The following is a 25,077-nucleotide window of genomic DNA, read 5'->3' as shown; positions in this document are numbered from 1 at the left end:
TAACTCATTTTTTTTTGTGTAACAACAATTTTTATGTAAAAATTCTAATTAAGCTATGCCAAAATATTAATTAAATAAAAAAAATAGACCAAATTTAAAGTACTGCCCTTTTTATTTCTAGAATTTCTCTTGAAAGTCCCTCGGAAGAACTCCAAACAATTTCTGATTGAAATCGTTTATCTTTTTTTAATAATTCTTCAAATTGTCTTAAACCTCCTCCAACTCCAAAGTAATAAATTTTTGCTGCTAACAAAATAGTACCCTTTTCACTTAATTTCACATCAAATGTGTCCAAAAGTTTTCGTTGATTGTCAGGATTATAAATAGTTTCAGAGGTTAAAATAATATCAAATTTTTCATCGTCTTTTGTCAGTTCGGTATATTTAGCCCAGTCCCCTGAGTAAAATTTGATGCCATCCAAATTTGTAGATTCTTCTTCGGGAAGATTTAAAAATACATTAGGGATAGTTATTTTCTCTAACACATCTTCATTCTGTAAATGTAAATAATAAATAAATAATTTAAATAATTACAATTTTATAATTTCTTACATAATCTTGAAAATGAACTAACGCTCCAGCATTATGTGCATAAATTCCTAGGACTCCTGATCCACAGCCTAAATCGAGGACCCTTTTAGATTTTATTTTTTCTGTAGGATAGTTAATTGCAAGATATGCAATCAAATCTTCAGTGCATTCCCAGATTTTAGCTCCACCTAATCATATGAACCAAATAAAAACTAAATTACAATTAAAATACATATTTTTTCGAAATAATTTTAACCTTCATATACTCCAGGTATTAAATCTGAATGACTCTCTTCAGCTTTCGTTATATCTTTAGTTGTATTGGTGTCAAAAAACTGCAACAAATCCCCAGATTTAATATATGTCAATGTCACGTCACCAGCATTAACTTCCATAGAATTTGCTTTGTAAAGATCCAAATTTTCGTTAATATTCGATGGTGGTTTAATTTCCTTAGAATCATAACACTCTACAGTGGTTTCATTTTTTCTATTGTAATAAAAACAAACATTTATGTAAAGCATAAGCTGAAAAGTTCTCGAAAGTTAGACAAAAAAAAAATGTACTATTGGAGATAAAAATTGATTTTTCTTACAAATATAGCATAAAGTTTGTAAGGTATGCGGTAGCGGTATGGGTAGCGGTTACGGTACTTGTATTAAAAGCATTCTACATCTGAATGTTGATGTGTCAGTTTGGAATTTTTTTCACACAAGTACCCGTACCGCTACCGCATCTTTCCGGTGTCATCTTTCCTTTACCACACCGGAAGGGTAAGCGGTAGCGTTACGGGTAGCGGTAACGGTACTTGTATGAAAAAAATTCCAAACTGACACATCAACGTTCAGATGTGGAATTTTTTTCATAGAATTACCCGTACCTCAACCGCATGTACCCTTCGGTGTGGCCAAGCCTCTAAGAAAAAACAACCGCTTATATAATTTTGGCGTATATAATTCTTTGATAAAGAAATTGATCTCAAGTTTTCAATTTAGAAAATGACTAGAAAAAAAAACTTACGTATTTTTAACAACTTCTTTGGTATCATCTTTAAAAATATTTTCCTCCTCGGATCCGTTATCCACTTTAAAATCAAATTTAAACATTTTAAAATTTTGTAATCACCCTGTTTTTTAAATGACGAACCACATTGACTGAAAATGCTTTTTATTTTTAATTTCTTTTTCTTTCTTTAAAGATGACAAATTAGAATTGTATATTAAAAAAAACAGAATTTTTAATTGTAACAATTTAATTACCACCTGTTTTAATTATTATTTAAATTTATTATTTATTTATTAAACGCGGCAAATCAACTTTCAAGAATCTCGCACTACTTCATCTGTCACAACAAAACAACATTGTTTCACTATCATATTGTTCCACTTCTTATTCACATTTCACATTATACCACCATCACGGCATTGCCACACAGTACAAAATCCGGCAAAATACCAAACTGACACTGACAGCTCCTGTCATCTGAACAAACGTTTTGGCATTGGCTTCCTTTTCGATTTATTTTTCCAAAAAATCTTTAATAAAAAAAGATTAAAAGTTTCCAATAAACATTGATAAAAGACAAAAATGGGAGATCAATATCCAGAGGTAAGGATAATAATTATTGTTTTTGGTATTTTTTTAATCAAAAGTCTTCCTTTGTGTAGCCACCAAGACCGCCATTGATGGGCGGACTGCCTCCTCCTATGTTGATGCATCCTCCGGGAATGGGACCACCAGGAATGCCTCCAGGTATGGGTCCTCCACCTAATCTCAGACCGCCCGGTATGGGGCCGCCTGCGGGAATGGGTCCACCAACAGGAACCGGAGGTTCTACGGGAATAACTCAACCACCTGGTATAAATCAAACTCCCGGAATGAATCAACCTCCCGGAATGGTTCAACCACCTGGGATGGTTCAACCACCCGGAATGGTTCAACCACCTGGGATGGTTCAACCACCTGTAATGGTTCAACCACCTGGAATGGTTCAACCACCTGGAATGGTTCAACCACCAGGAATGGTTCAACCACCAGGAGTGGGTCAACCACCTGGAATTGGACAACCACCAGGAATGGGTCCCCGTCCAGGAATGGCACCACCGCCACCAACCTTCCAACCATCGCCAAACTGGACGCCTCCAATGCAGCAGCAACAGCAGGCACCTCCCCCAAATCCACCTCAGCAACAACAACAGCCCCAACAACAACAACAACAGCAGCCCCCACAAAAAGGATCACCATCCAATACAGAAGATCACCAAGCAAACGATTCACTTGCTCCGTTAATGTCCGTTTCTGTCGATAAACCTGACGACGAAGACGACAAGAAGATAACAGAAGTAGTCTTACCCAAAGTTCTGGAGGATGTACTTGCTCTGAAAGATCAGCGTGCAGCTCAGTTCGATGTTAACGTCGATGATCTCATGTCCACGGCTGGTGCTGATGATGATAGACCTACGATTCCCAGTGGAGTTATTAGCACTGATTATGCCGATGCTGATGGAGATTCCGATGACGAAGCTGAAACTCAATTAAATGGTATTGGCGAGAAGGCGGGCAAACAAAGCAAAGCCGAAAAGAACAAGAAAAAAAAACGAAGAAAGAAGCAGAATCGTAAACTGCGACAACAAGTCACACAACAATCTAAAGAGGCTCCGGAAGAAAAAGAGCCAGACGAAAAGGAAACTAAAAAAGTCGATGATGTGGAACACTCCAAGACAAGTCGTAAAGACAAAGCTGACGATGAGGATGTGACAGTAGAGTAAGACCAAGATAATCATTTTTAATTTGTAAATAAAATATATAGTTTAAAAAATTAAAAATGCGCTTTTATCATGCACTAAAAATTATAAAATAATTTAATTGACTAAGCGTCGAGCGATTTGTTCCTACTTTGTAAAAGTACACGCAACTTAAATGCGCTCTACACTTTTTGATCTAAACATTTCCAATAAGTCAATTAAGTTATTTTATAGTTTTTAGTGTGTGATAAAAGCGTATTTTTAGTTTTTTTTAAATATACATATATTAAATTTTTAGTCTTATCATGATTGAGAGTAGGTTTAATTTGACTTGGGTTGTTTAAGCCCTCTCTTTCGGTCGTACCTGCAAAACCTTCACTGCCCATAATCTCTTAATTGCCCTAACTACAATATTTTCGATTATGATTTTTTCGCATAATATTTGTCTCTGATTTATTTTCATTTATATTTACTTGCTCTATAGGGAGAGTATTGGTGTCGTGTGGAACAAAAAATTGAGGTTTTAATCAAAACCAACATTACGATGATGGAGAACTCCGAAAAAGTGGGTCTCGCAATTCCGTCCGTCCGTCTGTGCGTCCATCTGTACACATTTCCACAGCCTAAACGGGTGGATAGATTTTCTTCAAATTTGGTACAGATGATTTTTATGGAATTTGTTTTTTTTATATCTCGCTTAGAAAGTGTACCTCCCATAAAAATTTTTCAATTTAAACCAAATATCTCGAAAATGGCTCTAACGATTTTTATAAACTTTGCAGACGTAATATTCAAGACGTCTGCAAATAATTTGTTTGTAGAGCTAACGGTTTCAAGAATATACAAATACATATATGTTTTTTTTAAATATTTTATATATTCATTCTTTATTTTTTTTCGACATCTAACTCAAGACAAATCGCTGGCTGAGAATTATAGGGTTGTATGTCAACTCACCTTAGTTTTGAGAAAATCGATCTCAAAGTTTTTTAAGGCTGGTTTTTGGATAAAATAGTTACATAGCAGTAAAGTATTGATGCAATCTTATAAAGGACCCTAAAAAAAATCATAAAACCATGAAAAAAACATTAATTTCACCACAAAAAAGGATTATATGAGCATTTTTAAAAAATGACATAGAACCTTTTTATGAAAAAATTTGTAAAAAAATTTGAAAAAGGTTCTATGTTCAACATAGAACCTTATAGTTATAAAGAGCTTACATGTAATAAATGCATTTTATATGAAAAAAGTGACTTCATCGTGAAATAGGCTTTGATTTAATTTAATTTTATTCAAGTTTTGCACAAAACAGTCAAAATCTATTTTAAATGACAGAAAAAAATACCACAAATCACGTTGTTGCATTTATAGAAAACAACAATTCCTACTTTTGTTGAATTAGGTAAACAGAAAAAAGACATGCTAAAAACATTTAGAATTTGTATTAAATCAATCGGATTTTTGCCAAATAAATCTTTTAATTTTAATAAGTACATAAAATTAATGAAAAATCATTTCAATCTTAGCAGGTATCTACACTTAAATTTTCTTAAGAAGAAAATTCTTATAAAAATGAAGTTCAATTTGATTTTAAAAATGTTTAAACAAATTTTACTTATTTTTATTAGAAATCTTATTAATTTAAGAGGATTGGATTGGTTGCTTATTTGTCTCCATGTATAACGTAAGTAAATTTGCTTCAAGTTAAAAAAAGTTTTATTCGATGAAACTATCAATAGAAATAAACTAATATAATTGTAAAGATGAATAACGAAGAGTTCACTACGGTTAGTAGAGTAAAATCTTGACCTTTGAAAAAAAAAAATACTCAATTTTCCAAATACCACTAAAAATTAGTTAATTTTTTGTTTTTTGGGTAGTAAGGTGACTTCTTTTATTTAAAGTTAAGGAATCTAAGTGTTTCTTTAACTTTTGGTTTATTAATACGAACTATGAAATTCCCAACCTCGATTATGAAAAAAAAGTTTTCAAAAAATCACTTCCAATTCTTGGCACACAAAAAACATTATTTTAATTTAATTATGATGTAAGAATATCTAGGTTATGAATTATTGCAAAAGTTAAGGTTGGATAGTACATATTTTGGTTTAAAGAGTACAGAACGAGATACAAAAATTCTTTGCTGTTAAGCAAAAGCCCTTCCGCTAATTTGATAGTCGATAGTTGATAGTCAAAAACGACGAATTATGGAGCAAAATCGTCGTTTTTGACTGTCATTTATTGACTATTAAGTTAGCCGACTCCATCCCTGTTGTTCAATACCAGCAAAAACATCAAAAGATCTTTTATTTTTACTTTAGTTAGAAAAAAGATCATTTCCATAAGATTTCATTCTGAAATATTTGCGTAAAAAAGTTCTATGTAACTTAAATCAATGTATTTTTTTGTTTGAAAAAATCAGTAAAAGGGTTCTATGTTGCATTTTGAATAACATAGAACCTTATTATATTAATACATGTATATGAAATCATGAAAGTTGTATGTCTTTTTTACCTGTGCCGTCGCCATTAATTTTTTTCTAATTTTTTTTTTAATTTTATCTAAAAGCCGTTGAAATTACGAAAATTTTGGTGTATAAAACTCATTTTTTGTATTTTGTATGAAATACACCCTTATAATTCTCAGCCAGCGAAATATTTGGCCCAATAATTTCGTGAGTGACATGTACAAGGTTTCATTTCGATACGATAATTGGAAGTAGGCAAAAATTAATTTGGGGTTGTTCGACCCCCAATGCCCCTCCCTAGGGTCCGGACTACTAAAAAATTGTGTAGTCATCATTCGATACGATAATTGGAAGTGGTTCAAAATTTAGTTCCAAGATTTTATTTCATTATTCTTAGGGCCATTTGCTGAATCGAAACTTAAATAATTTATGTTGAACATAAACTCTTATTCCCTACTTTTTCCTCTGCGTAAACTGTCACATAAGGATTTATGTAGAACTTAAATGCTTAAGTTTCGATTCAGCAAATGGGTCTTAGTTAGTTAGTTTATTAGTTACACGTGAATCTAATAAAATCGTATTAAAAACTAAAATTTCTTTCTTTGAAGGTATGTTCCAGAGAAAATAACCATTGCTGACCTGGCGCCAATGTATCGCCAATTCTACAGAGTTTTTGAAATATTTAAATTGGAAAACAAACCCAAACCTTTAGACAAGGACAAGGTGGCTGAGAATGAAGCTGCCGAAGCTAAAAAGAAAGCTGACAAACTGGAAATGGATGACGACGATGATGATCTCGAAGACGTACAAAATCTAAAATTATATTCCTTATAAACTTTTTAATTAAAATTGTTTCCTTTACAGGATCAAAAAGACGACAAAGAGAAGCTATCAAAGAGAAAGCTTAAAAAACTCACTCGCTTAAGTGTAGCTGAACTCAAGCAATTGGTCAATCGGCCTGATGTTGTGGAAATGCACGACGTCACAGCTCGAGATCCCAAACTATTGGTTCAATTGAAAGCACATCGAAACACAGTTCAAGTTCCACGTCACTGGTGCTTCAAACGAAAATATTTGCAAGGAAAACGTGGTATTGAAAAGCCGGCATTCGATTTGCCAGCATTTATCAAGAAAACCGGTATTATGGAAATGAGAGAATCTCTGCAAGAGAAAGACGATGCCAAGTCGCTGAAATCAAAGATGCGTGAAAGAGTTCGTCCGAAGATGGGAAAGATCGATATTGACTACCAAAAGCTACATGATGCATTCTTTAAATGGCAAACTAAACCACGTATGACCATTCATGGTGATCTTTACTATGAAGGTAAGGAGTTCGAGACACGTCTCAAGGAAAAGAAGCCTGGTGACTTATCCGAAGAATTGCGCATTGCTTTGGGTATGCCTGTTGGTCCTAATTCACATAAAATTCCACCACCATGGCTGATTGCCCAGCAGCGTTATGGACCTCCACCAAGTTATCCAAATTTGAAGATACCTGGGCTGAATGCTCCTATTCCAGAGGGTACTTCATTTGGTTATCATGCAGGTGGCTGGGGTAAGCCGCCAGTCGATGAGAATGGTAAACCTTTGTATGGTGATGTATTCGGAACAAATATGATGGATATAGATGTAAGTTGTCTTGTTTTTTTTTCTTATTTTGAAGATTTAAAGAATTTTTTTACTGTTTTAGAGCGGAATTGATGAGGGTGATATTGAGCGTAATCAATGGGGTGAACTTGAATCTGAGTCAGAAGAATCTTCCGAAGAAGAAGAGGAAGAAGGCGAGGACATGGCTAACCAACCAGATGAAAGTGGGCTTGTTACACCTGCTGAAGGTCTGGTTACTCCATCTGGATTGACAAGTGTACCTGCCGGAATGGAAACTCCCGAGAATATTGAACTGCGTAAAAAGAAAATCGAACAAGAAATGGAAGAGTTAGTTTTATTTACCTCTTAATCAATCAAATTCACATTATAATTTTTTCTTTTTAGCAATGAAACACCAGTTTTATATCAAGTTTTGCCAGAAAAACGTAACGATCGTCTTGGCCAGTCAATGATGGCATCCACACATGTTTATGACATAAGCGGTGTCAGCAAAGCAACCACAACTCGAACTGCACCCGAACGTGAGGGTACTGTTGAATTGGCATTAGATCCATCTGAATTGGATTTGGATAATGATGCAATGGCACAGAGATATGAACAACAAATGCGTGAACAACAAAGTCATTTACAGAAGGAAGATTTATCCGATATGTTGGCTGAACATGTTGCTAGGCAAAAATCTAAACGTAAACGTCAACAAGCTGATACAACTAAAACCACAAAGAAATATAAAGAATTTAAATTTTAAAACAAATGTTAATGTTTTTTTTTGCATTTGTTTTACAATTTATTTGATAATAAGTCACAAAAATCTAAATTACATGTATTTCCATTCGGGGATAAATAAACTTTTCAACACGGATATACTTTTAATTTTTTATATTTGAATTTTTATTTGAAAACTTGCTTACCTTCACAAATTTGAAAAATATTATGGCATAACCCTTGAAGAACAACACCAATTTAAAGGTACATAAATACCAGCAAGTTGTAGCACTCAGTCTAGTGATTTTGGAGAGGCAAGTGTATTCGTTGCAGGGCTGCCAGAAATCATGATTTAGCATAATTTTCATGTTTTTTTTTAACTAAAATCATGTTTTAATGTGTTCGTGCCCAAAATCATGTTTTTTTTTTTTCAATCCAAGAGAAAAATCTTTATAATCCAACAATAAGTTTTAATAAGTTATTCAATACCTACATGAAGTATGTATATATGAAATTAACCCTAACGGCCATATTATTCACTAGTTTAAAAAATACATCTGAATGTAAAATTGTCAAATATCAAAAATAAATCCAAATCCAAAATAGTTATCTCGATTTAAACTATGAAAATAGTTAAAAATGACTTTTTTCTCTGTATGATAGTGAATATTATGGATTTGGATTTATTTTTGACATTTCAATTTCCTTACATCCAGATGTATTTTTTAAACTAGTGAATAATATGACCGTAAATGAGTACAAATTATAAACTGATGTATGTTTTCAAGTTTTATTCCTGCCATTTTTGTAATTTAAGTTATAACTACAATGGTTACCTTTTGAAAAAAAGTGGGAAAATTACAAAAGCAAATAATTTATTTTTTCCTACAAAATGCAATTTTTCCGGAAAAAAAAAAACTATAAACTAAATTTTTGAAGCCAATATCTATGATTTCTGCACCATAAAATGAGTTTGAAAATTTTCACTTTAAGACTTTTTGGAAAAAGTACCCTGTGTAGTTATACCTTTGATACTTTATTAATAATATTTTCTAAAATGAACTCTAAATAATTTGTTTTATTCCCCCCTAGACACGATGTGGATGTTCACTTTCTATCAGTTTTTGCTTTTTTTATAAATCATGTTTTTTTTCATGTTTTTTTAAATCTCGAAATGGCAGCACTGATTCGTTGTGTTCATAAAATAAAACCTACGATTTGATGAGGTAAATCATTTCAACAAGGTAATGTATCAAGTAAGGAGTACATAATTTTCGCTAAGCCTTGTTCAAATCTTTAGTGTTACGAAATAAGTTTCTAGAATAAAATGAAAAATTTAATGCCAGTGGGTGTTTTCACATAAAAATATATAGCCTACGCAGATTACTCGAATTTAATTCAAACTTGGTATTTGGCGGACATTGAAGACTGTTCAATGGGATTTTTGCAATAATTTATTTGTGGTCAAGTTAATTGAAACTAACGGTATCCTATCCAACCATGTTACAGTTTTAGAATAGTGTAATTTTCTTAAAAACTGTTTTTATAATTTTAAAAGAAAGTTAATACGCGCTATCTAGGCATGGTCTTGAATCAAATATACTCACAAGTGCATTTCCTAAAATAACTTGGTACTAGTACATTTTTCGAAAACAAATTTGGTTAAGCTGTAAGACTTTTGAGATTAAAATTACGTTCACAAACAATGGTACACTGAAATAATATGTCCTAAATCCTTTTGGCCTAGGTACATATTTGCATTAAAAGTTTATGCCTGATTCTACCACATCTTTTTTCGGAGAAAAAAATGTTCCACATACGCCACAGTGACCGCTTAAGTTTGAATTTTAAAAACTGATTTATTAAATTGTCTATTGCTAACCAAGTAATGCAGCCATCTTTATTTCGTGAACCATTACTATTCATTTTTAAATTTTACCATGAAAAATTACATACATACATTCATAGTTTTTTTTTATATACATATGTATTTGGAAGGAGCTTCGTAGGTATAGTAATATAATAATCAGTGGGAATCAAAGCTGTATCAAGATAATCTGTTCTAGATTTGTTTATGATCAGTGTTAAGGAAAAATTGTGAGCAGTATTATTCCCTATGTAATTACGAGTTATTTTTAGCTTAAACTATAAAATCAATCATAATCATTGAATGTATTTTCTTGCTATCCCTAAAATGATTATTAGTTAAATCAATCGATAGAATAGTTTCCATATAAATTAGCAGGAATCAAACAATTTTTCCCAAAATTTGTCTGGTTGTCATAGGAACTCCATCGGCGAATTTTTGTTTATTTTGCTTTATTGTCTAATAACAATCTCATAAAGGATACATTTTCAAGAATTAATCAAAAGAAGAAATATCAAAAATGGTTTGGACAATAAGCAGACCTGAGAGTAAACATTTAAATAAAGACACAAGATGGGATAGAATCCGTAAAAAACATACCAATAATTTAAATGTTAAGACTTCTTTGGTAAAGAAATTTGTTGAAATGGACTTTATCGGTCGAAATAACACAAAACTATTGAATGGAGAAGTTGATGTAAAAAACAATTTAAATCCACTCTTGGTTATGGATTTAAGGCATGAAATGGTAAGAAATTTTGTTTACATTTTCTATTAAAGTATTGCATTTCTATAAACCATGATGAAAACAGTTTCAGAAAAAAACAAATAGTTCACCAATAAATGTGAAAAAATACAAAGCAAATACTGACAAATGCATAATGCATAATTTGGAAGTCGAAGAACACTATATTCTTAATGAACTTTCAAAATTTAGGGATCAGTTAGAGAAGAATCGGCAAAAATTTAAAATTAAGCCAGTCATTTTGGATAGTGATCATGATCATTTTAAATTAAATAACGTTAAAATTCTTAAGAGCCTCGAGAACTCAACAAAACATATTGAAGATTTCTATCAAGCACCTCAAAAAGCAATGGAACAATTTGATAATTGTCTAGCTCAAGAAGTAAATGATTTAAGAGAAGAGAATTCTGAAAATGAAAGCTTTTCAAATTCATTAATTGAAGAGAAAACTGGGAAGGCTACTGATATGCATTGTGTACGATTTGAAGACAAAGTTCAAATAGTCAAATACAGCAGAGAGAATTCAACTTGCTCAAATACTAGTAATGGTATCGACTCTGTTATATCTGATCTAGCTGAAGAAGCACTCAATGAAATCGAGATGGAAAATGCATTGGAAGAAGATGAGTCCACTGACATTCAAATAAAAGGATCTGCACTACAAAATAATCTAAACGATCCTCTGATTGTAACTAAAATGCTTCCCGAACAAGAAACTCAAACGAATGTTGAAAACGATAATTCAACAATTTCATCCGAAGAACCGGAAGGAAGTTTATCAAATGAACAAAACGCTATTATCGAGCAGTTATTCCAGGCTAGAGCACACTCGAATGTGGGCCTTTTAAGAAATTATTTTCTCAAATGGATTCACTATACAACAATACAAAGATGTGAGCGTCAGAATTTCTCAAGTCGAAATGATAGAGTTCACAAGATAAATGCTTTCCTCGATCACATTCGACGAGAAAAAAAGATTCAAGCAACATCGAACGTTTCAAAGCCACCAATAAACGGAGAAACTAAAATTCAAGCTGCTAACATTTCGAAAAAATATCAATCAAAGTTAGTCTCTCTCTTTAAATTTATAACTCTTAAATTGATAACCAGTTTATATTTTTTACAGAATTAAAATACAACAGGACATCATAGACTTACAAAGACTTAAACTTGAACGACAAGAGCGACTTATAACTGAGCTTAAGCTGAATAAACTGTCCGATGAGGCCAAAGTAGCTCGTGAAGAGATTAAAGCCGAATTGAAGAATGCATTGCGGACGGGTGATTCGAAGGCCCGAGCCAAAGCTAAATGTTTACAAATTATGGGCAATTTAAGAGATGAAGAGGATGATGAATTCGCTCGATTACAGGGTAAGGCTTTGTTACAACCAAAGTTTCTGACAAATATGCAGGAACGTGCTTTGGTAAGGAGTGTAAAACATGAACAAGCCAAACAGCGTCGTCTTCATCAAGAAGCTGAAAGAGAAGCAGCTAAAATGGCTGTTGAAGAGGCGAAGGTAAGTAATAAGAGCATCAATTTTTACACTATTGTCACATTGTTTTCACCTTTTTCAAATAAAACAGCGCCAAGAAGATGAAGAAGCCAAACGAATGCGAATGGAACTTTTGAAGGAAAAGCGTCGTAAAGAGAAAATGGTAAAAATTTTAAAAGAGCGTGAACGCCAAAGAGCAATTGAGAACAATAAGAAGGCTCAACAATTCTGTCGGCATTATCTTCTTCGACGAATAGGAATGGAGGGTTTCAAAAGATTACTTGAACGAAAAATAATAAATCAGAAAAAGTCAGATACTTTTCGAAAACAATTACTCAAGAGAAACACATTTCGTGCTTGGAAAAATCTCTATTTCATAATTGTTGAGCGTAAGAATTATCTCGCTGATGAATTGCATGCTAAAATGGTTATTCGATGGGCATTCCAAGCATGGATGAACTATTTGAATGAAGAAAGAAGTAAATATTTGATAGCAATCGATTGGTATGAATTGAAATTGAATCAAACCATAATCACACAATGGTTGGGTTATACCAAGTTACAGAAAATGATAGAAGATGTTAAAATGAAACAAGCTGAACTTCATCATCAATGGTATAATATTTTGTTGGTGGTTGGTTAAATGTAAAAAATTTTATCATATATTTTATTTGTTCAAAGGCACCTCAAATGGAAGGTTGTTGACCGTTGGCAGCAGCTTCCTCAGATTCTTAAATTAGAAAAAGAAACCAATGAACGCCGACAGAGGTGGAGAATGAAGATCTGGGAATTACTGCCTGATTACACACCCAATCAGGATATTATTTAACTTTAGTCTAGTAATATGTTTTGTAATAATTTTTTTCTTAAATCAAATAATACTCATAAAAACAGTATGTTGTGGCTCTTGTGGAACGAATAGGTACCTTGACATAGAAAAATTTTCTGTATTCCTCTCCTATTTTATGGAGGTCTCATAGCTGAAACGGACTAAGTCCGAAAAAAAATTCAAATCTAGTGCTAAAATCTGCGCAAGGTTTGTATTAGAAGTCCAGCTAATTAATTAAATACAATTAGTTCTATAACAATAAAATGTTTATTCAACAACAGCTTGTAACAGAATGAAAAATATTAATTTTGAAAACATTAATTTATAAAACAAAGCTTCTAAGCTTTCTCAAAAACAAGTAAGATATAGCTGGTTACAAATATTTTCAACAGTTTGACTCACCTAAAATCTTTTTTTAGTTTGATCCAAAGGTGTTTCGATTCATATTGTCATTTAAAAAAAAAAAAATATTTACCATAAGATTCAATAGTGACGTATTTACTTTAACTCCTTATATCTTCGAATTCACTTTATGCGACTTGGCCCTCGATATAACAAAAATTTTAACATCCAATTTATCTCACAAATAAACTACAAAAAATAATAAATTAAATTAAAAAGAAAAACATAAATTATCACAGTGTAGTTCAGGTACTTATTTTATTGCTTTTATACTCCGAAAAATCGATTGCTAGACACATCTACAATATACTCACCAAATATGAGCTCTTTATATTAATAATAAAATCCTCCCATTAGTAAGTATCAACATCCTAATGGGCTTCGACCCGTCAACCATGCGAGGACTGGTACACAACAACTTTGATTACGAACTCTTTAATGATTCCTGAGGAGAATCTTACCTATTTAAAGCTTTTCGAAAAAGTTACAATCAACACGAGTTGATTTCGATACCTAATACTTACCCATCAATCAACCAGAAGATCTCAAATACGAAGAAATATCTTGTAAATTTAGCAGTAGATTAAAATTCGTATATCGACTTGATAGGTATAGCGATCAGGAAAATTTTATTAAATAACGGTATTTTATGCGATTTAAAGAACAAATGCCACACTTATCGATAGAAGATATGAGGCGTTCAGAATAATAATGGGTCAAGTCCGTTTTAAAATTGTGCCTTATTTAGAAATTTGAGAAGCTTTTTCTCAGGGACTAAAAGAGCTTTTGAAATAAATGTTTCAATAGCTCCATATCTCAAAAATATATTTCTTTCATACTATTTGATATAAAAGGAAACATCTCTCCTATAGAGTAGTGGACTTGATGGCGGTTGTTAGTACAAAAACCGGTTTTCGGTTTTTTCGCTTGATTTGATAGCCAAAAAAAAAATTTAACTTAATTTGTCAAGCAAATTAACGTCGGTGCGTCGTCACAACAAGCTGTACATGAAGCTGCAGCCTAAACGGGCGGACGGATTTTTTTGAAATTCGGTATAGATGATTTTTTCGTAATTTCCAAGGTTGGTTTTTTTTTTTTGTTTTTTAATATCTCGCTTAGAACATGAACCTCCCATACAAATTGTTCGAGGTATTGCAATTTTCTCGAAAACGGCTCTAACGATTTTGATTAAATTTGATACACGTAATGTTGTAAGTAAAACTGCCTTTTTAGTTTTTCTCAAAAAATACGGATAGTGAAAATATGATATTAACATTTTTTTTTTTAAATCGCTGATGTCGGCTCTTCCCGTACATCGTTAATGAGTTACTACAATTTTCTCAAAAACGGCTGTAACGATTTAGATTAAATTTGACATACATAACGCTATAAGTGATTTTAATATAATTGCGTTTTTTGTTTTTCTCAAAAAATAGGGGTAACGGAAATATGGCGTAAGAAATTATTAAAAAAAATTAACATATTCTTGCATTTCTTATGAAATTGCTTAAAAAATCAAATTCTAACTAATTTAAAATATTTTTCCTAAAAAGCTACTTTTATCATAAGAGCAAGTACGTGCGGCCCCAGTCGTGCATTTTATTTAGATTGATTTCGTTTTATAAGAGTTCTTAACTCACTTTTAGTAGTAGTTTTGAGGAATTTTTTAAGCTGAATATGAATGAAAATTTATAATAATATGGGAATGAAAGTTTTGATGGTTTTCAGTTTTTTGTCTCGTCTGGTCTTTTTTTTTTTGTTCGTCGTTTTTTCAGCCGGTTTGTTTCGGTTTTTTCGCAAAAACCGGTCAAAAAAATCGGCCGGTTTTTCTCATCCCTATGATTTCCTATCGATTAGTGTAGGATCTTTTCTTGAAATTGCAGCAATTATCGTTTTGAAGCATTTTCCTGATCCGTTTTCCTGATCGCTATAACCGACCCCTAACCAAATTTTTTCCTTTGAATTTATAAGATAACCGGACACAACGCTTTGCTCTAGGAATAAAAACTTTCCATTCACGTGAATCGAATAACAGAATATGGCTGTTTGTTAAAACATAATATTTTTTGTTTTGTAGTTTTTTTTAAATAATTTATTCATTGTACCCCAATGCATATAAATGCAATCAAAATACCTTTTTTTATATCGCAATTAAAATCGTTTATATAAAAGCCAAAAAAAAAAAAAAAAAAAACAGGACATCATGTTGTCTCGCAGATTCTATTAGATCGAAGTGTAGAGAGTAATTGTGGTAATGTATACCTTTTAGGCAGCTGCTTCCTTAGCCTTTTTACCCTTCTTAGTTGCAGCAGTAGCTGCTTCAACATCAATTGGAGCTGGTTTAACAAACGGAATCTCATCTTGATATTTTTCAGGCATAAATTTCTTCAAAACCTCTGGCACTTTAATACCAGTTTCGGTTTGATGAGTCTCTAAAATAGCACAGATGACACGAGTTGCAGCACACATTGTTGCATTCAACATGTGCACATAATCTACTGCAGCATTCATCTTCTTTGTCTGGCCATAACGCACAAGCAGCCTCCTTGCTTGGTAATCCAAGCAATTTGAGCATGATACAAGCTCACGGAATGCACCACTGCCTCCGAACCATGCTTCCAAGTCCAGCTTTTTTGAGGCAGCATGATTAAGGGCACCCGAAACAATGTTAACAATTCGATATGGAATGCCAAGGGACTGACAGAATTGTTCAGCGTTGCCAATCATTTCATCCATCATTTCCCAGGACTTGTTGTCGTGTGGCGAGGTCAGCACAAACTGTTCGACCTTTTCGAATTGATGCACTCGGAATATGCCACGAGTATCACGTCCATGAGAGCCGACTTCTTGCCGGAAGCATGTCGAGAGACCAGCATATTTGATGGGCAAGGAAGCCTCTGGCAACCATTCGTCACGATGGTAAGCGGCGATTGGTTGTTCGGATGTGGCGATCAAGTACTTTTCATCCACACCAGCCTCTTCAGCCTTTTCGCTACCTTTGCCGACAACTTTGTAAAGTTCCTCATCGAATTGCGAAAGTTGTGCAACTTCTTGCATCACCTCTTTGCGCATGAAAAATGGGGTGTACAAGGGGGTGTAGTCTTTTTTGTATAGGCTATGGAGTGCGTGTTGAATGAGTGCTTGTTCAAGGAACACAGCAGCCCCTGTGAGGAAATACCCCCTTCCACCGGAGACAACGGCTCCCTTTTCAGCATTCATGCCATCAATCATGACAATGAGATCGACGTGAGAGTATTTGCCACGAGCTGTGCAATCACCGAAGGTACGCTCGACCTTGTTCTCCTCCTCGTCGTTGCTAACGGGTACACTTTCATGCAAGTGATTGCCAACCTCACGGAGGGCAGAATTACGAGCTGCTTCAGCTTGTTGCAAGAGCTTTTCGTTTTCGGCCATATCTTCGTCGATGAGGACACGAACTTTCTAAGGAAACCGAAAATACACTTTGACATGGAGTCTATAGATTCAAAAAAGATCCAACAAAAAATCCTCTTACCTTGATTTGATTGACAGTCAGACTTTTGAGAATATCAGCAGTTATTTCAGTTAGATCTTTTTTTAAATTCTCAGGAACTGGTTCCTTGTCATCTCCTTGTGGTTCTTTCTTCTTCATTTTTTCACCGATTTCTTTGCTGCAAACATTTTTAACTTTGTTAAGATTGTCTGCACGATGTCTTCGCTGTCGCCATTCGGTGTCCTGATTGATGACGGTCTCAACCAAAGCTACATCTTTGAAGCGTTTGGTTTGATTTTCACGAATTTTGTCGGGATTGCCACCCTTATCACTGCGGAAAAGATCTAAATCCAAAACCATGTTTATTTATTCGCTGAAAATTCGATATTTTTGAAGAATAAAAAAAGCCCAACAACGTGGCTGCGAAAGGCAAATGCTCTTTTTTGATGATGTGAAGTGAAATGAGTAATGACAAAAGCCAACAAAAAAATGAAAAGTCAAAAATATTATATTCGAGGCTCGAATGTCAACTAATAATTTTTCGCGTTCATACATACAACTTTTAATCTTATGCCTTTTTTCACAAAGGGATGTTATAGTTTCTCTCAATTGGGGTTTGGTGTATGCGCTACGGTGGGCTAAATTTGTACTGAGTTGCCGAGTTGTAGGGCCGAAATACGGAAAATTGTTTTTCAAACCAAACTCTGAGGCAGAGTTGTACAAATGCGGTTCAGCCTTGGTTCAGGAACTTAACTTACCGGGTTAGCTTTGGTTCAACTTTAGTTCAAGGATCGATTTGGCTATTTTAGCTGTATAATAGACTTTGAACCAGTGCTAAACCTCAGCTTTAGCTCCGATTTCTGAAGATAAAAGTTGCTAATATGGAAGGCTTGTGAAGTTCCAAAAGTTAAGCTTTTACACAGGGAGCTAGTTTCCGTTGGTTGCGCTAGTTTCCATGATACCTAATTTAAATTCCATTGATTTGAAGCTGCCACCAAAGAAAACGCTTGTGTTTGTGTGGCCTGCGTCACTCATTTTAAGTGGATAAGCGTCCCGAGCGTCCCCTATCACTGCATATAACGTTTTAATGTATTAGAGATAGGAACAAGCACTCCAAATAATATAGTCTCCAAGGTTTTCCAATACATTTTTATTTAGCTACAGGTTTTCCCAAAGTTTGGATCGTATTTTTTTATTATTAAATAATAATAAATAATAATGACAAATTTTGTCATGTAAAATAATTTTTTAAAAACGCACTTGGCAAGTCCATGTTGTTGAGTTCTGAGGTAAAATTATGAACGTTCGCAATAAAAAAAACACGATAAGTAAACAAACCCACTTCGAGTATCGAAATAAGTGTAACCTGTCACCTATTTTCACAAAACCACCTGACATTTGTCGTTGTTTTTATATATTTTTTTTTTTATTTTTATGGCCAAACAAATAAATTATGTCTGTGGAATTAAATATTTTAACTCTTAACGTATGGTAAGAATCAATTCATTACTAACATTAATTAATAATTTAATTAATGTAAAATATTTTCAGGGGTATACCTTATATATCAGATGATCGAGAGACACGTATAAATTCTATTAGCACCGAATTGTCTAGTGGCAAATATGATATCGTTAGTTTACAGGAAGTTTGGTCACAAAATGATTACAACTCAATTAAACAGAATCTCGAAACTGTTCTTCCATTCTCGCATTATTTTTACAGGTAAAGTAAAGCTTGCTTCTTATTTTTAAACTATGATGAATTTTGCACATATGGAGTGATTTTTGTTTGTTTTAAAGTGGTGTCATGGGAGCTGGTTTGTGTGTCCTTTCCAAATATCCCATAATCGGAGCATTGTTTCATGCTTGGTCAGTTAATGGATACTTTCACCGAATACAACATGCTGATTGGTTCGGTGGAAAGGGTGTTGGGCTTTGCAAGATCCTAGTGAATGGACACCTTGTTCATCTTTATAATGCTCATGTAAGATTGACAATAGCTTTATTGTCTTCATAAAATTTGTAAAATCTAAAAATCCACGGAAAGTCAATGAATCTGTATAACGAGTGTTGGACTGCATTACTTAAAGCTCAAATAACAAAGTTTTAACAAAAAAATTTGACCGCTCTCGATTAAAACAATTTTTAAACACAAATTACTGAAAAATTAGTACCACTGAGTCATTCCATATGAAAACGTCCAATCGGAATTGCTGTCTGATTTTTCTCAAACTTTGTTAGGTTTCTTTCTAGGACTGTAAGGAGGTAAGGGTCATTTGTTGAATCGAAACTTAAATAATTTATTATTTATTCTCTACTTTTTCCTTTGCGTAAACTGTCACATAAGGATTTATGTTGAACATAAATGTTGAACATAAATGCTTAAGATTTGATACAGCAAACGGATCTAAATCTATGGGGATTTAATTTTAAGTTGTGTCGCTTCCCCGCTACCCGCATTCGAACTTTTTAAAAATGTTGTTATAACTTTGCTTCTGAAAACTTTTCTATTTAAGACATTTTGTTTGAAACGACTCTTAGAGTGGAATTCATGGTCGTTTGTTTGTTTAAGTTTTATTTAGCAACTTCTGCCATTAAAAAGAAAATATTTACAATTTTTTTAGAGTAAGTTACATTTTTTGCTCCTTTTAACATTTTTTTTAAATATTAGTTAACATTTAATCGTATATAATTCAAAATTTTTCTTTAAAATTCGAAAATTGTTTTTGAGGCTTTTATAGATTCCGGTCGTTACTCGAGTGTCGAGTAAAGATTTTTTTCAACTCCAGTAAGTTCATAAATATTTCAAGCAATCGCTCAAGGGAATTGAAAATAGGGCTGTCACTTGAGTAAAGAAAAATCTTGTCTTGAAGAAATTTTTTTCTCAAACTCGAAAATTTGACTGATTTGAATTAATTGTGATCAAAAAAATTTGTTTTAATAATTCGCCAACAACCTCGTCGTCCCACTCGTACAACCCGAACAAATATTCGCGATTCATTTATTATATTTTGAAATTAGTACAAATTTTAATTATTCAATATAAAAAAACAAACGCTCGCAATGACACTTGCGTTTTAATGTCAACTGACTGAAAAAAAACTCAAGCGTTTCCTCAAGTAAAAAAGCCTCCTCAGACTTTCACTTGAGAAAAATTTCGACTCCAGTGATGACTATGAATAAGGATTCGCTTGAGCGAATGCTTAGATATTTCTCAACTTGAGTGACGACTATGAATTAGGCGCTTAAAGCTTATAAACAATAGTTTTTGAGTAAAAATCATGTATGATTTGAGGCGCTCAGCGCAAAAACGGCCGAACCCAAAAAACGGGTTAAAATCATATTTTTACAGTTTCTTTTTGAATGGCTTGTAATAGTTATAAAAAAATATTGTTCAACTGTTATTTTTTATTTTTTTTTTTTTAGTTAGGAGTGTTGGCTATATTTTTGGGCTAAGGTCTCATATTTTTTTATTCCGAAACTACATTTGTTATAAGTAGTTTGGGCAATTTTGTCTGTGAAGCCAAGAGTTTTCGGCTCTAATTTTAACTTTAATTAATATAATTTAATGGGAATGTATTTGTATATCATAATTTGTTTTATTGCAGTTGGATTTGTGTACTCAGTTTAATTTTTTTGAAATCCCTGAATTAAAAACAAATTTTGAAAACCTAGTAATTTTACTGAATTTTTGTGGTTTTTGACTGACTCCAGTACTTGGCTATTATGTGTGCGTGGCTGATACTTATTGAGTTTTTGAAAAAAAAAAAAACACTTATGCTATGGTCTCACGGTTTGGCTAAAGATAGAAATATGAAATTCACAGTGTATTTAGTTCTTATCTTCAACTATTAGTCCTGAAAATAAAATTTGTATTTGTAAAACGCTAAAAAGGCAAAATAAACCCCTATTTAATGATATGATTTACTATGCTAGACTTCACACATAGAAAAAAGAAATTCACACTATACTTAGTTTTAATCCTTAACTATATACATATTCTGAAAATTTCGTTTTGTTATTCACATATCTCCTTTGCACTAAAAAAAAAAACAAAATAAAACCATATCTAAAACTATGATTCCATCATGTTTGACGTAAGATAGATATTTGAATTTTGCGGTGTATTTAGTTCGTATTCTTAGCTATAAATTTTTGTTTTGCTATTTAAATATCTTCTAGATCTACAGCTTGTATAAAAAACAACTAAAACACCAAAAACTATTAAAACTATTAAAACGCAGTAGGTATCTAGTTTTTATGAATAATTCATGGATATCAATCAATTTTATTCATAAAAACAAAATTTGTATGGTAAACCTTTTTATTAGCTTTTGCTTATTAATAATAACACGGTGTAACACTCAAAAAATACGCGGGCGGAGACCTATCAGGTTTTGTAGAGCTAGTCGCACTGAATACGAAACGGTATTTGAAAATCCCCTAACACCCCCAAAATCTGGAGTTACGGGCAAAAAACGGTTTTTTGGACCTTCACCCATTGAAAAAATTCTAGCTTCGACAATTTTTTACCCATTTTCGATTTTTTTACAGTTTCTGATAGAAAATAAATATACCTTTTTAACAATGTATAAAACATGTAACTCGGTTAAACCACCTAGAATTTATAAGATGTCAAAGTTCAAAAATTCAATTTTTTTTGTCACTTGCCCAACTTCGGCATCAATTTAAAGTATATGTTTTCAAAACAACATGCTATTTAAAAAATATATTCTAAAACTATATCTATTTCCCAATCGATCGAGGTATTTTTTATGAAAATCACTTCAAAATTGGCTTAGAAAAAAAAATTTTTCGATTTCAACCCAGATACAGAAATTCGAACTTTTAGGTATAGAACAAAAATGTTGTTTCGGCACGTAGTAAGATAAGTTGGGCGCCAGGATTTGATTAAACGTTTTTGTAGAGGAGCTCAATACAAACATTTTTTTTCTTTGGGAGGGGGGTCTATCTCCCCCCGTTTAGGTGGGAGGGGCATTTTTCTAAAAAAAATTATCAAAATAAAAAAAAATTATTAAAAAACAACGGCAACACTTACAGTAATAAATGATACCATTTCCAAAAGGCAAAATTGTGCATTTGGTTCTAATTTCTAAATCAATATAATATTACCAATAGTTTTTGAAATAATCGATTTCAAAGTTAAAAATAGGCGAAAAAAAATTTGTAAAAACTCATTTTATACTATTTTTGTCCAGACTGTGAATTTTAGTAAATAAATTACTTAGGCAGAAAACTGCCTCTTAATTCCTTATCGAACAGTGAAAACTATATGTTTCTATGTCTTCTAGTTTTTGAGAAAATTGAAAAATTATTTTATCAGATTTTTCTTTTTTCAAAATATTTTTTGTTTTTATTTGTTTTTATTTTTCAATTTTCTCAAAAACTAGAAGACATAGAAACATATAGTTTTCACTGTTCGATAAGGAATTAATTGAGGCAGTTTTCTGTCTAAGTAATTTATTTACTAAAATTCACAGTCTGGACAAAAATAGTATAAAATGAGTTTTTACAAATTTTTTTTCGCCTATTTTTAACTTTGAAATCGATTATTTCAAAAACTATTGGTAATATTATATTGATTTAGAAATTAGAACCAAATGCACAATTTTGCCTTTTGGAAATGGTATCATTTATTACTGTAAGTGTTGCCGTTGTTTTTTAATAATTTTTTTTTATTTTGATAATTTTTTTTAGAAAAATGCCCCTCCCACCTAAACGGGGGGAGATAGACCCCCCTCCCAAAGAAAAAAAATGTTTGTATTGAGCTCCTCTACAAAAACGTTTAATCAAATCCTGGCGCCCAACTTATCTTACTACGTGCCGAAACAACATTTTTGTTCTATACCTAAAAGTTCGAATTTCTGTATCTGGGTTGAAATCGAAAAATTTTTTTTTCTAAGCCAATTTTGAAGTGATTTTCATAAAAAATACCTCGATCGATAGGGAAATAAATATAGTTTTAGAATATATTTTTTAAATAGCATGTTGTTTTGAAAACATATACTTTAAATTGATGCCGAAGTTGGGCAAATGACAAAAAAAATTGAATTTTTGAACTTTGACATCTTATAAATTCTAAGTGGTTTAACCGAGTTACATGTTTTATACATTGTTAAAAAGGTATATTTATCTTCTATCAGAAACTGTAAAAAAATCGAATATGGGTAAAAAATTGTCGAAGCTAGAATTTTTTCAATGGGTGAAGGTCCAAAAAACCGTTTTTTGCCCGTAACTCCAGATTTTGGGGGTGTTAGGGGATTTTCAAATACCGTTTCGTATTCAGTGCGACTAGCTCTACAAAACCTGATAGGTCTCCGCCCGCGTATATTTTAAAACCTCATTTTTGTAACACCGTGTAATCTGTTTCAAAGAACGATTTAGAAACCGAAAAGATTTGTGTCTCAAAAGTAGTACATTTTTTTTTAACATTCTAACGGTAATGTTTCAAAAACGCGAACTGATTGGATTTTTCTGAGTTCGGGTTCAAGTTCAACACACAAAAAAAAACCTTTTGAAAAGAACAATTTAGCCTAGGCAAAAAAAATATAATTTTGAAAACGAGTGTTATAGTTCTGTCCCTTTTCGTCCTCTCACAGTCCATCATCATTAATTCTGCAGTCTTTTGAGATCAAGTTTATAACAGTTCTTCTAAGATATAACTTTTAACTAATATAAATAAAGAAAAAATCCGAACAGTAATAAAAATTATTAAAAATTAAGGACGGACAAAACATTGTTTTTAACATTTTTCTATAAACTATTAAAAACACATTTCCAAAGTTTATATAAAGATTCATTGACTTTCCCTTGATTCCGAGGTATAAATCTTACGCCACTCCACTATAATTGAAACCTTATTCTATAGTTACATGCAGAATATGATATCGAGAATGATGAATACAAGACACATCGAGTCATTCAGGCATTTGATACAGCTCAATTCATTGAAGAAACTCGTGGTAATTCTATTCTACAAATACTAGCCGGAGACTTAAATACCCAACCTCAAGATATTTCCTACAAGTGAGTTGCATTACATCAATTGAATGATTTTCCTAACAACCTTTTAACTTTTCTAGAGTTCTACTTTACAATTCAAAAATGATAGACTCCTGCCCGGACGAGAATATCGGCACAAATGAGTGCAAACACAATTCATACACACCAAAAATGCTGGCTGAGAAAAATCCGATAGGAATTCGAATTGATCACATTTTCATTCGAAGTTCAGATCTCTATGATGCACAGATTGTCGAGTACTCTCTTCCGCTGCCCGAGCGAATACCAGACATGAAAATAAGTTATTCCGATCACGAGGCTGTGATGACCAAAATAAAACTTACTTCCAAACAATGCTCAAGCGATAAATTGGTGGATGATAAAAATGGCTATTGCCAAAAACAAAACCCATTAGAATTATCCGAGTTGAAGACTATTACAGTTCTGCAAGAGTGTGTGCATTTGTGTGAGACAAGCTTGCATAAACTCAAGACCGATCGCATTTTATATTTTAGCATAGCGATATTTGTAACGTTTTTACTTTTGGCTCTAGTTGATTATTCAGTGCCCGTTGGATTCAAGACATTGTATCTTTTGCTTAAATTTATTCTATTTGGAATTGTTTTGTTTGCATTGTTTATGGGGACATTGTGGAATTATATAGAGCGAAATGGTATTTTGTCGGGAAAAACTTCCATGGAAATCAAGTTGCTGAGGCTGGAAGAGTTGGAACTAGAATTTAATTAATATCACATTTATTATGATGACACCCATAATTCCATAAACATAAGTAAATAAAATATAGTGTGTGCTTCGTGTAATGAAATGTCTTATTTTAACAGCGCCGAATCAAAGGAAGAAGAAGAATTAATTGAATTAAATATATCGCTCTATGAACAAAGTCATAACTCAAAAAAACTTGTTTTTCAGGAAACTAGTTTTAAATTTAGTATCGATCTACTTTTGTATGTAAAAATTAGTTTCTAAAACAAAACTAGTGCTCATCCTCCACCAGTTTTTAAAATAATGACAGCATTCAAGTAAATGAGCAATATAACGTAGCAATAAAAAATTTTTTTGTTCAGCTGGGAAAATAATAAGATCGAAAATTATTCTTATCAACTATAAGAAAAACAGATGCTATCGGTAAACAAAGCTTACGCTTAATTGTATCGATTGTAAGTCTA

General features: G+C 32.5%; 5 protein-coding genes across 7 annotated transcripts; 3 read left to right on the top strand and 2 right to left on the bottom strand.

Annotated features, from left to right (window-relative positions):
* Window positions 1-79: 79 nt before the first annotated feature.
* LOC129921249 (histidine protein methyltransferase 1 homolog) lies at window positions 80-1,988 on the bottom strand. 3 transcript variants are annotated; one of them, XM_056002984.1, is made up of 5 exons: window positions 1,790-1,988; window positions 1,551-1,684; window positions 787-1,019; window positions 552-718; window positions 80-493 (listed from the first exon to the last, which is right to left on the bottom strand). In XM_056002984.1, the coding sequence occupies exons 2-5, from the start codon at window positions 1,634-1,636 to the stop codon at window positions 95-97; spliced, it is 885 nt and encodes a 294-aa protein (XP_055858959.1). In that variant the 5' UTR covers window positions 1,637-1,684; window positions 1,790-1,988; the 3' UTR covers window positions 80-94. The 3 variants fall into 3 exon arrangements, with proteins under 3 accessions (XP_055858959.1, XP_055858958.1, XP_055858957.1); XM_056002983.1 differs by having other exon boundaries at window positions 1,551-1,720; window positions 1,790-1,987; XM_056002982.1 differs by having other exon boundaries at window positions 1,551-1,987.
* LOC129921247 (splicing factor 3B subunit 2) lies at window positions 1,901-8,214 on the top strand. The gene is made up of 6 exons (XM_056002980.1): window positions 1,901-2,138; window positions 2,198-3,294; window positions 6,353-6,548; window positions 6,609-7,373; window positions 7,435-7,679; window positions 7,737-8,214. Exons 1-6 carry the CDS (start codon window positions 2,118-2,120, stop codon window positions 8,098-8,100), a joined length of 2,688 nt encoding a protein of 895 aa, XP_055858955.1. The 5' UTR covers window positions 1,901-2,117; the 3' UTR covers window positions 8,101-8,214.
* Window positions 8,215-10,317: 2,103 nt separating this feature from the next.
* Window positions 10,318-13,058, top strand: LOC129921248 (putative protein tag-278). Its single transcript, XM_056002981.1, has 5 exons — window positions 10,318-10,672; window positions 10,737-11,734; window positions 11,796-12,186; window positions 12,254-12,777; window positions 12,844-13,058. Exons 1-5 carry the CDS (start codon window positions 10,445-10,447, stop codon window positions 12,989-12,991), a joined length of 2,289 nt encoding a protein of 762 aa, XP_055858956.1. The 5' UTR covers window positions 10,318-10,444; the 3' UTR covers window positions 12,992-13,058.
* Window positions 13,059-15,549: 2,491 nt separating this feature from the next.
* LOC129906138 (serine--tRNA ligase, cytoplasmic) lies at window positions 15,550-17,345 on the bottom strand. The gene is made up of 2 exons (XM_055981786.1): window positions 16,908-17,345; window positions 15,550-16,834 (listed from the first exon to the last, which is right to left on the bottom strand). Exons 1-2 carry the CDS (start codon window positions 17,223-17,225, stop codon window positions 15,659-15,661), a joined length of 1,494 nt encoding a protein of 497 aa, XP_055837761.1. The 5' UTR covers window positions 17,226-17,345; the 3' UTR covers window positions 15,550-15,658.
* Window positions 17,346-18,221: 876 nt separating this feature from the next.
* On the top strand, window positions 18,222-24,707 carry LOC129905922 (putative neutral sphingomyelinase). Its single transcript, XM_055981550.1, has 5 exons — window positions 18,222-18,356; window positions 18,417-18,590; window positions 18,668-18,851; window positions 23,757-23,914; window positions 23,971-24,707. Exons 1-5 carry the CDS (start codon window positions 18,319-18,321, stop codon window positions 24,635-24,637), a joined length of 1,221 nt encoding a protein of 406 aa, XP_055837525.1. The 5' UTR covers window positions 18,222-18,318; the 3' UTR covers window positions 24,638-24,707.
* The last annotated feature ends 370 nt before the right edge of the window (window positions 24,708-25,077 follow it).

The sequence above is a fragment of the Episyrphus balteatus genome, chromosome 1, assembly GCF_945859705.1.
Source record: "Episyrphus balteatus chromosome 1, idEpiBalt1.1, whole genome shotgun sequence".
NCBI classification, from domain to species: Eukaryota; Metazoa; Arthropoda; class Insecta; order Diptera; family Syrphidae; genus Episyrphus; species Episyrphus balteatus.
This window is presented reverse-complemented; position numbering and strand designations above follow the sequence as displayed.